The sequence below is a fragment of the Fundulus heteroclitus genome, chromosome 15 (assembly GCF_011125445.2).
Source record: "Fundulus heteroclitus isolate FHET01 chromosome 15, MU-UCD_Fhet_4.1, whole genome shotgun sequence".
NCBI classification, from domain to species: Eukaryota; Metazoa; Chordata; class Actinopteri; order Cyprinodontiformes; family Fundulidae; genus Fundulus; species Fundulus heteroclitus.
In genome coordinates, this window is record NC_046375.1 from 27,732,804 (window position 1) to 27,748,906 (window position 16,103).

At 39.9% G+C, this 16,103-nt stretch overlaps 1 protein-coding gene across 1 annotated transcript in view; it reads right to left on the reverse strand.

Moving 5' to 3' along the window:
• cdk19 (cyclin-dependent kinase 19) overlaps positions 1-16,103 on the reverse strand; it is a 62,763-nt gene that overhangs the window by 28,813 nt on the left and 17,847 nt on the right. Inside the window, exons 3-4 of the mRNA XM_012878271.3 lie at positions 4,194-4,304; positions 3,816-3,956 (exon numbers count right to left, since the gene is read on the reverse strand). Of these exons, the coding sequence (XP_012733725.1) occupies positions 3,816-3,956; positions 4,194-4,304 (252 nt within the window). The remainder of the gene's footprint in view (positions 1-3,815; positions 3,957-4,193; positions 4,305-16,103) is intronic.

A 16,103-nucleotide genomic window follows, 5' to 3' on the forward strand; every position in this document is an offset into this window, starting at 1 on the left:
CACACATTTATTATAATAGCTCTTAAGTACAACATGGTAGAGCTGCACAAAAACATCACACCTCTAAACCTCACCAAACGCTTAAGTAAAGGAACAAATCTAGGCAGTGCTTTACATAAAATCTACAGGGTTAAGCAAGAAAATGCACTGAAACAGCATCCATGCATGGAGATACATTCTCAACAGCTGAGATTGTTCCAGGGATTTCAATCCTAAAGACAATACAGAGGAAGAAGGGTACAAAAGGACTGGTGCTAAGGACGCACTAGTATCAGTTCAGCCGCTGGAACTGGTTCAGCAGGAAATAAAGCCAGCGTGGTCTCTTAACTTTGCACATGGAGCCTACTATCTCACAGCCGTTGGTATTTCTCAAGGTTCCTGCATTCCTTTCATTTCCATTTCCTGCACTTGTTAGTATTCTGAATATCTGAGCCTATCACTACCCTCTTTTTCTAGTTTGTTGGGTGCAGTGTAGTCCAGTTAATTAACCATGGGCAAATGTGCCGTGGAACAGAAATTCAATGGTATAAATCCTGGTTAGTGCACCAGGGTTTTAAACCCAGACAGCACATTAAGAAACCAAAGATCTATCAACTAAGATGTTGTGCAGATCAACAAGGTGAACATTAAATGTTAAAGAACGGAAACATATTAAAGAAAAATTGAACTGAATGAAAAAGAAGCTCTTATTTTGAAGTGAAAAAGGAAGGCGCTAAGTTGCCCTGTTGTTCTGATGGAATCAAGAAACGTTGACCTCTTATTGGTTCGATCAACAGTGCCCAGTGACATAAGAACTGAAGAAGCCCCTGAAATGATAGGTGGTCAGCAGCAGACAAAGGAAAAATTACACAGAACAAAAAAAGGGTAGAAATGTTTTTAATTTTGAGGCTTTCTTGGAAACTGTATTCCTCTGAATGGAATGCTGTGATTGTCGTGAACTAGAATAGTACAACTACAGACGTTTTAGCTCACCTTCATTCAGAGTCCTAAAATAAGCGCTGGCATGATGACTCCCTATAAACATTTGTTTGTCGCCATATTTTCTCTGACAGTTTACCACTTCCTCTCAGCCTCTGAGGGTTTTAGCGAGAAAACTGATAGTGAGCATGTGCAACGTAATTTTCCAAGTGTGCCGAAGGGGATCACAGAAAATGGATGTTCTCTTTTACCGAGGTGGTGAGGAGGTATCTGCACCGCACATCCCCTCTAGTTTAAGATCTGAAGTACTTCAACTAGTCAAACTTGAAAATGAAAATTCTATACAAAACATGGAGTTATCAGTACAGAATAAGATTTATGAAACTAAGTCAAATAGCTATGATGAGAACACAGCAACCAATGTATTGGTTTTTTTTATATGCAAGTGCTTTCTTTATATGATGAATATACCATTATACCAGTTAAACCAATATAATTTTGTTTTATGGATTGATTTGTGAGGAAACCTCAATCCGCCACATTTGTTAATGCTCAACATGAAATCCAGGAACCCTAATTTTGGGAGGCACTGTTCTAAACTAATTACAGATTCTATAAAAAAAAACAGTTGTAGTTTTCTGAAACCCTTTCTGTTTTTGTGAAAAATATGGATTTTTACTTTTCCCAACCATATTGTCATAAACGTTGTGCCATTCATGTGAACCCAAGGTATGTGGCGTCTCATCTTGTTAGCAGGAAGCATCGCTACACCTCTCCTAACTATCCAATAACATTTGTTTTTTATCGATGCACGTCAACCCAGCCTACATCTCAAGGCCCAGTGCACACACACAACAATTTCAGTTTAATCCTGGCAGATTGTTGTGGTTTCTGTCAGAGACTCAAAGGGAACGAAACCTCCCGTTAACAACAGCAACAAAAGGAGTCGTGTGGGAAAGGAGAGGTGTGAAGAATCTCACAGGAAGCGCCGGTGAGCTGAAGTCAGATTAGATGGCGGAGTTCAGGACGTTCTGCTCCCCACACACAACAATCCCACTCCTTCACACTATCTCATTTATAATAAAGAACACAAAGAGACAAAACAACACCTGCACTGTAGCAAACACACTGCTCTGATGGCTGCGCTGACACACTGGACCAGCCCTTAGTCCTTCAGTTTTAGTAATACTTTTCCATTGAGCGGAGCTGGATAAGGCTAATTAATGCTCACTGTAGAATATCATTCAATTAACTCAAATTAGAAGAAAACTTGTTTCTTCTACAATTTTCCTCTATGGGTAGAATGTTATTAATAACAATGCTTTGGGGCACTTATACATATTAATTATGCATATCTTTCGCTGTCAAGCAAAAAATATACATAATTAATGCATGTCTTTTCAAGATAAAACATGGCTGCTGCACACTTAATTAAAATGAAACCTAATTTATAAGAACAGGTTTAGACACAATGGGCTATGAATGGGTTTCTAATGGTTCCATTATGCTGATAATTTCATGTGCATCCAGCATTTAAAGTACACGGACTCTAATTTGTTGCGTCTATAGACCTGATCAATGAAGAGTGCCAGAGTTTTGTAGTACTCTGATGGCCTTTAGTTCTTTTCTTGCCTTTCACAGTGATTTTATGTTAGATGTATAAGATCCCTGAATTCAATTGAGTTGAATTCAAAGATACTTTAACCATCCCAAAGGGAACTAAAATATGGACTGTATTGTTCTATTGGTTTTGGTCTGAAATAGTCAGCTATCCTAGCTGACCTAGTGACTAATGCAGGCTTTCTTACAGCAGGATAATTAGCCCGATTTCTGTCCCAATCTTCCCCTTCCTACAATGGTAAGGATGCCCTGATTACTGTGATGTCTCTTAATATAATCATATGAGATATATTCCTGCCGTGTGTTGTGTGTTAACAGTGATCCAGTCCGTTCAGAAGGACATCGGGACCACTTCGACCTCAAATCGGCGATTTTCAACATGTTGGATTGTCTTGGCCCGATATCCTAGAATGTGGTGTTCCCTGAGGAAAAAACAAGTACGCAGCCTGTAGAATGTGATATGTAGCCAATCAGAAAATGAGGCGACGGTAAAACGGAGAGAAAAAACACTCTGTTTTTCTCTGTTATAATTAGTCCACAAACTATCACCATTGTTCCTTCTTGTCGTCCATGTTTATTTACTCTGAACTCACGTTTGATCTTGAGAGTTTTCGTGAGATTTTTCTGAATGTTCCTGAGTGAAAGCTGTTATTCTGTGGTGTGTTGAGCTTGTTGTTTGACCGGAGACCACATAATGTACGAGCAAATCCACTATATCTGTGATTTTTTTATTGTCACGTGTAGGGGGTGAAAATCAGCCAACAATATTCAAATCTTGCTGCGTGAACGAGGATTTCCTTGGCGCTGTCAGCTTCAACATGGATACTTTGTGCACAAGCATTTTCTTTCACCACTGTTGCAAACTCTTGCCTTTATCAACCAGACTTTTAAGCTAGGATTTGAGAATATATATCTAAATAAATATATGAATCAAGTTTTGATCTAAACACAAACAATGCAGTCGACTACTCGACACATGCTGCCTTTCACTTTTTTCAGTAAAAACCAAGACATGAGAATAAATGGTAAACCGCGTCACGGAAAACCCGCTACGAATGTGTAGCACAGGTATTTCCTCATTTTTGGTGTAATTTCTCAGATGCAGGCAGCAGATGTTTCTTAACATTTCTATCCACATTTGTATGACACCGTGCCAAGTAGTGACATCTCTGCAGCGTTGCCACCTTTGGCAATAGCAGCAGGATGAAGTGTGTGCCGTGCCTGTCGTGTGCTGAGTAAGGGAAAACTGGTGCATAGAAGTGAGTCAAGCTGCTTACCAGATCCCTGTGGAGCACCCAGTTGGCATGGAGGTAATGGATCCCATCCAGAATCTGATACAGGAGAGACTTCACCATCCCTCTGGGAAGCTGCATGGGCTTCTTGTTGGCTTTGGAGGCACGGTGGAACTTAATGATGTGCTGCAAAGCGAGCAAAGGTTCAGACAGTGGACTTTACAAGGCCTTACCCCACCTCTCTCTGTGTTCGGATGTTACAGGAGTTATTTATCTGACTAGCAAAACACTTGCACAAGAAAATGCAGACAAAATCCCGGTCTGAAACATCTGGACCTATGGTCACCGTTCCTGTATAAGGAGCGTGGGTTCGGCTGACATCACTACTGTGGCGTGATGCGGCCGTGGTGCAGAGAGACTTACCCACAGATCATGTTCAGCATAGTCGAAGAGGAGCCACACCTTCCTGTCGCTGTGGGACAGGAACACTTTCTGAAGGGCGATCACATTTGGGTGCTTCAGTTCTCGTAACAGCTGGAAGACACACAGCAGAAATATGTGAAGATTCTGCAAAGAAAATAAATAAGTGATACCCTTTGAAAGCATAATATAAATTACCTTTTTTCAAATATCGACTACTGTGAAAATATTGCAGTCACTTAAAATTTAGATTCCTATAATTACCTAAACATGCATCATTTAATGCTGAGATAAGGAAAGCCATAAACCTAGATTTAGTACATTTAAGCCAGTGACTTCTATTTATTCATGTTTATATGCAATGTCATCTGCTCTTCAGTGTATCTGTCTACTCAGACTAGATGAGTGGATTCAAATACTGAAGTTTAGACTTGAAGAAAAGCAGAGCGATAGCTGTGAAACACTGTGTCCCATTGCTTGCTCCCTCAGTTAGAGAGTAAGTTAATAACCAGCCCGAGCAGCAGAACAAACAACAATCGGCAGGCTCCTGCCTTGCACCTGCTCCTTTCACCTCACGCAGACCGCCTGCTTCAGGTTTCCATGAGCTCACTAAAAATCCTGTGACTCAGTGAGCAGGCCGTGGCTCTGGCTACAGATTTTTTGTTGTTTGAAAGATTTAAATCACACTTACTCACAACAAGATATGCTGGTGTACAGCATGTATTCATACACTCTGAACTTTTTGGTTGGATAAAAAAGATACATGACTTTTCCGAACGAAAAGAGCAATTCTCATTTCTATATAGCCTTTTTTGTAATTTTTTTTTTAATTCATCTACTTGACAGGGACAGTGTACATTAATTAGCATTGCTGCAAATGCACCAGAATTAGCTAAAAGGCTATTTTTCATCTGTTGTCCCTTGACAGATCTTAAAATTTATCCTAAAAACACGACATTAAGAATTTTTCAGTGAACAATACAAATATCAAAAGAAATAAAACAGATAGAACTCTTCAAATCTTGTTGACAAATACAGAGTTCATGTTCGTAGACTACAAATTTAAAAAATAAAATAAAACATTAAAATCAAATAATTATTATATATATATATATATATATATATATATAATTATTTTATATATATATAATCAAATAATTATTATATATATATATATATATATATATATATATATATATATATATATATATATATATATATATAAACCACAAACATTCAGCAGAAACTGAAGAGCTGATTTATAAATCATGCAAACTAAGATTACTGAACAATGAATGAACATCCTGACATTTCACTGCAAAAGCTTTATTTCAATCTCAAAGAGATTGCAACCACGTTGACCCAGTCCAATAAAATGACTGCATTAAAAAGACATTATTTTCATGTGCTGCTGAGTGACAGATTGGATGTAAAAAGTCAGAGAGCTGCATAACTCCATCCTGGGTAATACTACACACTGTGCCGCAGTTTTGTAACGCTTCACTGGTTTGAACAACTCTCACTAAGTCTGCGTCATTCTCTGACCCATCGCAGCCAGTGCAGGATCAATCTCTGCATTTAGACAGGCCTCCATGATGCAGGCTGGCTCAGTTAGATGGGAGCTACAGTTTAAACACTTTCCAGAGAATCCTGGCATGACGATGAATTATTCACTAGTAGAAGCTGCATCGCCTCTTATGGTGCCACTGTGCAAAGGGTGCAAAGAATGCAAAAACTAAAAACTCACTAAGGTTTTAATTTTTTACTAGATTTCCTAGTCGTTAATTTCTTTGTGCATATAGACTTCGACATCGACATTTAACATCAGAATATGGTGCATATCACTTTAAAATGGGCTAGGAAGGGCAAACCCAGAGAAATAAGGCTGGAATTGTAGACAAGATTCGGATTTAGCCTCTGGCTGTAGAAGTGGGGTTAGTGTTTGATTACAGCCTTAATCCAAAGGCTATAATGGAGCATTGTAGTAATGAGCCCAGGGCTTAGTGGGTATATGGCCCCATCACAGTGCCACCACTAGTAACTCTGAGGGACACATGCTGGATGAGAGTAGGACCGTAAGTTCAGCCGCTGTCAGCCCCGTCACACACACACAACATCCATCAGAGAGACGGGAAGCCTGCAAGCCGCCAGGGGTAAAATATCAGGCTTACACCTAAAACTCAGCTGATGATTACAACAGTCATTTTCATTTTTATCTTAATCAGCTCTTTCAATTTGACCAATGTTTGGAATGACTGAGCCAGGGGACTGAAGATCATGGTGATTAGATATCAACGTACATGAAAATACAGTTCAATTGATTTATTATGCACTTTATACCTGTACAATTGCAATGTTGGTCCCCTGTCTACATTAAGATAAGATAAGAATTCCTTTATCGTCCTATAATGGGTACATATGGGTGTGACAGTGCCATACACACAGACAATTACACACAATTATTAGCAATGAAAAATCACTAAACGAGAACAAACTAGTCTAATCTAAAATTAGCTCTAAATAAACACTAAGAGTAGAAGATTAAAAAAAACACTAAATACCAGAGTAAATAAATATTGCACAGTGGAAAACATTTTCAACACTGTAAAAGACTCCAGCCTATTTACACAACACACTATACTACGATATGGAATGGAGAGTTTTTGTTTGGTAGCTGAGACATTACCGCAAACCAACAAAACGTTGCTGCAGGCTATTATCATGTGGTTATAATGCAGCCTTGGCCAAAGTGGACTGGGTGGGAAATGTTTTTTAATTTTTCCATGTTTCATGCACTATTAAGCAAAGACCGTTAGGGTCCTTTTAAGCGTGGAGGGACTGAGGGCACGCCAGGAACAATCTGGTGGTGGCTGCTCAGTGCAGGTAAGAATGCCAATCACCAGCACGGCTTACAGAGGGGAAATCTCACTAATATTTGTTAGACTGCATGTAGTATTATTCAAATCTTAATGAAAATCCAATATGTTGCATAACGCAAAAATATACAAACAATTATATATTGAGTTTGGCAAATGATTAGTGCAGTTTAATGTTCAACACATGTCCCTCCTGCTTTGTATTGGGAACTGGTTGCTTGAACACAGACTGATTGATTTTTTTAACTAGTTTAAAGCTAACTTAACCGCATTCCAAAGTGCTCGAAACAAAAGGTATTTCTTAAAAATACATAATTACTCTGAACTGTGACATCACTGCACCATGTATTGGATAGTGCTCTCAGTTGTATAATCTGTTTCTTTTTCTGTAGTTTCTTAGTTCGTCCTATTCTTTTCATTTTCACTGAGTACTTTAGTTGATTGTTACTAGCTTAGTTAAAGATTTTGTCTACAAAAGTCATTTAACTTGGGAGTTGAAATATTGTTTCAAAATACTTGCACTTGGAAAGAAATTGTTTGTGTTGATTCTGTACATGTGTGCCGTACCTGCTGTTTGAGAGCACAAGTGCACGAAATGACTCCATCTATCGCTCTATGACAGCACACCTCACCAGGCAGGTATTCATAAAACAGTACCTGACAGAGACTGAGAGCTGTTTTACTATTCATTTCTGATAATTCGGTTGTGCTTGACTTAAGTCATTTTGACCTTTGACAATTATTAATAGTTATTTACAGCCAAACAGATACAGCCATGTTTTAGTTATGTTGTACATCAAGAACCAAAATCCTTACCAGTCACCTAGGAATACCATAAAGGTAACGATTTAAACAAATAAGTACTATCATATTGTATCAGTGAGTCCATTCAGATTCTTCTATTGTATTATAGTTTTTCCCGTGGAATCTCCTCGCCCTCACTGCAGTGTCACAGTCGTGTTCACTGCAACACTGAACCTTTATTCTGACTGTGGACAGTAAGTCATAAATAAATGATCTGAGAATGAATCCCATTGCCTGAATGCTGCTGAATAACCTCTGAGCAGGATTTCTGCAGTGAGAAAGGAGCACTCAACGGACGACATGCAACGAGGACGTCAACAAAATTGCATTCTTCTACATTTTACGGACACCAGTTCACTGCTGCACCAGAACCAGATTCGCGTCACACTGACGGAGCAGTGTGACGGAGAGAAAGAAAACAGGCTGTCCTGCACCGGCCTGCTTCCGGGACTGATCAATGGCTGCTCTCACGCTGCTGGCGGAGCAGCGGATCGATGATGCAGAGTGCTCCGTGCCTGCCGCTGCTCACAGGCAGACCCAGTGCAGGGCAAAGTAACGCTCTTCCCTGAAAACAGCAGTGGCCACTGGTGAAGCAGGCTGCCAGTTTAGCAGCTAATATGTGGTGCTTTTATTGTATAAAAACTACTGACTACACTACAGGCTCTGAGTATAACAGTGTGGGACTGGGCAGAAGGAATGAAATAATACATATTACTGAAAGATTGAATGAATGAAATAGTGTTGTTTTACTGCAACACTGAATTGTTTAACGGTTTACCAAGCGTGATCTTCTTAGAGAAGCCTAAATCGTGAGGTTTAGTAGACGTTTTCTTCCCATGGTAACCATGTTTTAAGGCTGGATAGCCACCACCCTTAACATAAAACTGTGGCCTATTTGCACAGTGATTTGCATGCTTTGGAGCAATTGTCAACATGGGCCAGAATAAATAAAGCTTATCAGCCTGGGGCAGTGAAGATAAAGCCTCATCATTCCATGTTTCTACCTCTGAGATGAAAGGCCACTCATCTGGTGCAGTGCTGCACTTTAAAAGGAGAAGTCCTTTTTACACTGTGGGCTGATTGTAGACACCTGTTATCCTGGAACAGGGTACGAGAAGCCAAATGTGTGCCAGTCATTGCTCTGTATTTGGCGTGTGCTTCTGGGACCAGGAGGTAAAACAACACATGCACAAACCGAGGCTTTTCGCAACACAAAAGCCATTGTGAAAGAGCGTGGAAATGCCCTGGGAATTACAAAATTCAGAAACAATGATTCAATTCATGAAGGTCAAACTTACAATAAAGGCGGGTGGAAATGCAGCAGAGGGGAAAGTAAAACCCAAAGACTTACACAACACTTTAAGGAAAATTCCCTAGAGCTAAACCAAGGCTCAAGCTAGAGCTGATTATGAACAGGGACTAGTTTGATTTTCCACACCCAGAGAGCCAGCTTGAAGCTACATCAAAGCTACATTTCAAACGTTTCTTCCAACAAGTGTCTGATCATTGCCCTGTATCTGTATTTCTGTACAGATCAAAGTCCTCATGGACGGTTTAATCAATTCAGTTCTTAATTCAACTTAATTCAGCTAATTTAAATGCTGCAGATTCACCACTAATTTATTCACAACACTCGCGACATTTTTACAAGAAAAACAGGTTCTGTTTATATACTGAAATATGTCAATTACTCAATCATACAAATAGATTGTGAATTTATTAAATACATCCTAGTTCCATCTTAGATATCAAGCAATGCATCTGTCCATCCATCCATTATCTATATCTGCTCATCTGTGCAGGGCCGATGGGGGACCTTGGTGTCTATGTCCGGCGGTCATTAGGCGACAGACGGGGTACACCCTGGACAGGTCACCAGTCCATCACAGGGCAACACAGAGACACACAGGACAAAAAACCATGCACACACACTCACATCTAGTTAGCAAATAACCTAACAGTCAGGTTTTTCAGACATAGACACCAGGTTTTTTGGTACTCCAAGGTGGAGTACCTGGAAAGAACCCACACACGCGCGGGGAGTACATGCATACTCCATACAGAAAGACCCCAGGCCATTATTCAGTGCTAACAACTGTGCCACTCTACAGCCCCCAAACAATGCAGTCAGGTGGAGTTTATTATGCCAACTGGTAAAGTCATTTCTGCCAAAGGAAACTCAGCTGATTGCAATCAGTGAATAACTTTCGCAGCATGCATTAAGCCTGGGCGACAAACAACACCGAAATTTACAACAACATTGACCAACGTCATTTTACCCATGTCAATATTTTTGATATTGAAATAACTAATTGAAAAGTTGTTTTTGTCTTTTTTGGCTGTGTAACGGTGGGGACCCTTTAAGACGCAGTGGTACGTGGATAGTCTGTAGTCACGTGGCTCCACCCCGTCCAGTCTATAACAAGAAGTAAAAGAGACAGTGAGGTTGAGAAAAATGGAGGAAATTTCAAATGTTGTGTAGTGTTGATCAAAAGCGTGGTTGCTCCATAGGGGACCATATTTACATTTAACCTATCTGAGATAATTTAGCAGAGCTTGTCCAATCTATTTATTGTTGTCGAGGTGAACTGCTCAATATATCGGAATATTGATTTTAGGCCATATCGCCCAGCCCTAGCATGCATGCTACACAAGTCCATCACCAGCGGGATCTTTAAATACAATAGCCCCATTTACACTACCCTTGTTAAACCGATCCATGCCGAGCTCGGTCCGAGCTTGGATCAGTTAACCAAGCCGAGCCTGGTTCTGACGACCGTTTACACATCACGCTATCTCGGTTCCGTGGTTCCTCGCCTCCTAGTGACGATCTGCGTTACTACTGCTCTCTAGGATTGAAGGAGGAAATCAAGCAAATCAAGATGGCGGTGCCCGTAACATCCCTAATATTCTTACTGCCGGGAAAAATAACTCTATTTAGGTGATGATGCCTGCAGAATCTTTGCTCTTTATCCCAACACAGTATACTCTTCTTCAATCATTCTGGAAGGGAACCTCTCTTCACCACAGTCGGCTTTCTTGCTGTCACCACGGCATCCAGAGGAACAGCAGGGAAAGTGCAAACCAGAAGACAAAGCACACATAACTGCAACACATAGACCATACTGGCAAAACAAAGCCGGGGGTCACGAGGAGAGCATGTCTGGATGGCTGGTAGGCTGGCTGGGTTGGAAGCCAGTCACAGCAAATCTGTGTTCAGGATATCAGAAAAAATTCATATTCAAACACTTAGAGTTTATGTTCATCTTGTTCATCCTGCTAACAGTGCCTTAATATCCCCAGCCCAATTTATAAAGACCATTTAATCAACAGCTGGTGTCTATAAACACTGCATAAGGCCTACTAGTATTAATAAGCAGCCCTGCTAACAGGAGTTAGGCAGGATTTATTGGTGGCATTTATTACTCGGATTATAAATGTACATGGAAAAGCTTCCCCATGCAGCATATTGATTTTTATTCACTATGTGGAGGGGCCAGGCTAACATAAACAGCAGAAAGATGAGAAGGGTGCTGCTTGCTTTGCTTTACTGGAGTTTAGGAATATTTTTAGATAAGGTCCATAGATACTCTTTCACCTTTTCCCATGGGAGGGCCAGCAACCATCAGAAAAACACGCTGATGTGTCAAGGACTTACAGTATCTCTGATTAAAGGTCATTTATAACAACCTACTCAAAGTCTGTATAACAATAGGGTTAGCCACCTAAATAAAGAAATATAGAGACAAAAGAGGTCTGTCGTGTCTAGTTTAGTGTGACGGGGGTCAAAATCTTTCATCGTTCATAACAGTCATCTGGCCAAGACACAGATTAAAGCTGACAAGGAACATGGAGTGATACCGAGCAATGGTGGGGCAGGAGCTTGGGCTCCCCTACTCCAATTATCTAAGACATGTGTCCCTGGGCAACACACCTCACCTGCTTTGCATGTTAGCGTTGGCCAGATGGCCCGGTGCCACCGATGTTTGCCACCCTCCCTGCTTCTACCGGTTTGCCCTAAGGCAGTTGTGGCTGCAATGTATGGAGCCGTCTAAAAGCTGCAGACGTTGTGTCCGCATGACTCATTTCTGCACGGAACCTACGTGCGTCAAGTATAAAGCAACCTTAAGGCTGCATCCGAAAAGGTCTAATTGGTAAGTGCGTCATCGGTCGCCATGAAAGGTGCAGTCCGAATAGTGCAGTCAGTAAGGAAGGAGGTAAGAAAAGGAGACTGAAGCTTCCTATCATAGCTCCTTTAGCACAGGGAGCTTGCTATGTTCCTTACTGGTGCTAAGGAGCGATAAGGAATCCCACAATCCTTTGCGTGACATGACATATGAGCACAGCCTACCTCATGGAATTAAACAAAAATGTCGAGAAAAAGCAGAGCACGCACTTTGTGTTGGAGTTAAAAGCTGTCGGAAATCGGCATAGCAGTACGAAGCTCCTTTCCTACCCACAATAGTGTTCTTACTGTTGACCGCTTGAAACGTAAAGGAACTAGAGCTAGGGGCTATAATTAGAACAATTGGGACGCAGCCTCAGTTTCCAACATGACTGTATGCTGACTTTAAGAGAATCTATCCTGGTTTCTTGTTTACCAGTTGAGAATGTTTAGTGCTGTACTGCGTTCAACACTATGTGTGAGACAAGATGTTTTATCTTTGCATATTTAAGTAACAAACAAACAAAAAAACATGACAGTTTCCTTCCTGAAACTACTGCAAGATTAGGAAGTGTTTGGTGTCTCTACACCTGATTCCCTCCATCCGTGCTAAGCTCCGTCCACCCAACTGAACTCAGCTTCCACCAGACTGATCATCTCGGACATCCGGGGGATTTACACAGCTCACCCAAGCATTAGCTAAACGCAGATTGTTTCTGTCGCAGAGCTTAACTGAGTTGTGAAACCTCAGTGGGCTGAGTTACGCAATCCCTTATTGTTGCCCACGATTTCTTCCATGAGCAGGTGTAAGAGGAGCATTGACTATATCATCAGTTAAAAAATGAAATGTCATATTTGATGTATTTTTGGGCCCCCAGAGTTTGGATTAACGTCTTCTTAACCAAACTGAAAGGAATAAAAAAAGAAACAATTCAGGTTATTCACTTCTCAAAAAAGCGCAAGAGCCAGGAAAGAGCTGCTGAAAAAAGCTCCATGGGCATAAAACCACACCAAAATAGGAGGAACTAAAAGTCAAAATGTTGGGATCCTTAATCAATGTGAGGTGGGGAAAGACTGGAATCCAGGTTCACTGTGACACTTATAAAGAAATACATAATATATATATATATATATATATATATATATATATATATATATATATATATATATATATATATATATAAAACTTGACCGACAAATGCAAGGGAATCCTTCTTTTCTGAAGTCATTGTGTCTTGGTTGCCATAGTCTAAGGTTTAACAAATGTCTGCAGCATCTGAACTCCCTCTACCAGGGCATGCTAACTTCTTTCCAGAGAAAATTCACAAATTTGAAGGGTAGTCTGTACATCACTATCAAGTCCAGTATCAATATTGTGTCCAGTCAGAACAAATTTGGAGAAAATAAAACATTTTGACCAAATCAATCACAAAAGCTTTGAAGAAATTACTCACAAACTAAGCCCCTCCTCCTCCTCTTTAGATATTTTACCCACAGTTTTTTTTAAGACAGTTTTGTCTGTAATGGCGTCGGATTTGATTTAAATAATAAACTCACAGCAATTATCAAACCACAGTTGAAAAAGCACAATCTGGACAAGTTGCTATAGCAGGGTTTTTCAAATCTTTCATTTATATGTAAGCTTGAAAAACTTGTGTCAAATGCCTTTTTGATAATGACCAGCCGCTCTGACGTCTTCCAGTCAGGTTTCTTTGGTGAGCACAGAAACAGAGACTGCCCCGTCAAGGTGTTTAATGACATCCGTATAAATGCAGACAGTGGAAGAACCACATTGCTGGTTTTATTGGACCTCAGCACTGTGTTTGGGAATGTTAACCACGGTATATTAATGGTATCTGTAGTGATCGACTCCACCCTGAACCTTCAGAGGCAATTACAAATTACCCTTCTATCACTTGAAGAACATCTGCAGGATTAAAGGACAAATGTCCCAGCAGGATTTTAAGAAATGTATTTATGTGTTTATCTTTAGTTGAATTGCTAACTGTGATGGTGTCTTCACAGGTCTGGCTAAAAAGTCGATCGGACAGCAGCAGTTTATCCAGAACGCTGCTACCCGCATCCTCACTAAAACTAAGAAAGTATAGTACACCATGCCAGTTCTAAAGTCCTTACACTGGCTCCCCGTATAGCTCAGAGAATTGGCTTTTGTGAATGAGATAGTATATTTTATGAAATATAATGTTCAAGGTCTGGGGGATCAACCATCTAAAAAAATGGTAATGTATGTAATGGTAAAAAAAAAAAAATATTTATGTTATTATTTTTGCCACATTCTGCTTTTTAAGTTGCCTCTTATTCATTGTATCTCTCCATTGATGCAGCCTTGCACCTATTTCAGAGGCTAGACCCATCAACCCCTTAGGATTGTTGTGATTTAAAAAGTCAAGACGAGATGGCAGAAAGAGGAAAGCAAGAAGAAGCCATTAACAAAAAAACAAATCTGTGTAAACAGTACTTGTACAAAGTCCCTTGTATAAAATCCTATTTAATATCTAGAAAATTATGTAATCAGAAAAAAAAACAATGTTAGGTAAAATTTTAAGACTAAAATAACAATTATACAAACAAATAATATAATTACAAAATAAGAAATTTTTGACAAAACAAACAGTTTGCCAAATCAGCTTCTGAAAGATCAGTAGGTAATGTGTCTATCTATCTTAGAACAAGGCAAAGCACTTCTGGTTACAATGTCTGCAGTACATGAACATAACATGAAAATGGCCCAGCAGGCCCTGTAGAAAGAAAACAGCAAAACAACGCAGAAACCAGAAATGTCACTTCAATATGATCTGTGGGCGTTTGGGTGTTATTTTCTGTTTGAACAGGTTTTTTCCTTATTCAGGGTGGTAACTAGAGATATTCAAAATAAGATTACTCAACTAGAAGTAAAATGTAGAGTGCAGCAAAACTACTCCTAGTAGTACTTTAAAAAGAAGTAATTCAAGCAAACGAAACTGGATAAATGTAACCTAGTTACTAGCCATCTCTGGAAATGACCAGATTGTGATTTAAATATTGACCAAAGTAATACGGATTATTATTTATCCATAATCAAACAGACCCAGAATGTGTAAAGATAAGGTCACTGGGTTTAATTCAATTTCAATTTGCACCTTCCGTTCACATTCAGAAAATGTTTTTGGTAACACAAAAAAAAGTTTTCTGAAATGAAGATTTTTTTTTTCAGAACCTGGTTTGCTGTGTATTGGGATTAGATATGCAGAGATTTAAGAGAGGATTACTTCCAGATTTCTTCATCGATACACATAAAATTTGGAAAAAAGCAAAAATAAGGGCAATCAGAAGCTAACTTTTTAAAGGGACATCATTTTAAACTGCTTTCTTTCACCGGACTTCTTATAGGTTCCACAGACCACTAATTTCCTCTTTTACAACAACATTTACACAACACATCATCTTCACTTTCTGAAGGTCCCAATCAGATCCTCCTGAACCCTCAGGTCATAGACACTGGTGGATGGAGGGCAGAGGTGCAGCTTTTCAACTTGGTTTCCTCTGAGGTACCGTCTCATTCAGTCAGCTAACATCAAACCTTTGTCAAACTAATGAAATACTAGTTGTGAACCCTGAGTCAAGTGTCTTTCTAGCTGTCTCTAAGTACAATAATGCATGAAGATCAGATTAGATGTTGGTCTGCAAAGAGTCAGGGTAAAACACAGACCTCAAATAAATGGGTGAAAACCATACATGAAAGCAGGAAATCTACTTAAGCCAGCCTAAGACTTTGTGTTTGCTGCTTAACTGTCAAAACCTTAGGAAGGACTTCAATAAGGAATAAAAGCTCCAGCGCCATCAAACCGAGCTCCCTACACTCTCCCTAACTCAACTCTCGTTCCTGCGTCTAGCTGGTTGCTGAACCGGACTGTTTGCTAAACAAAGTGTGGAGGCGATCTGGATGCCACAAAGACTCTTTTGTTCAGCCGCGTGAATCTCAGAGATGTTTTTGAGGAAGACCAAACTCTGGTGCCTGCAACATTAGAGAAAGAAGGGGTCTGAATCACTGAGTCCTGCTGAACATGA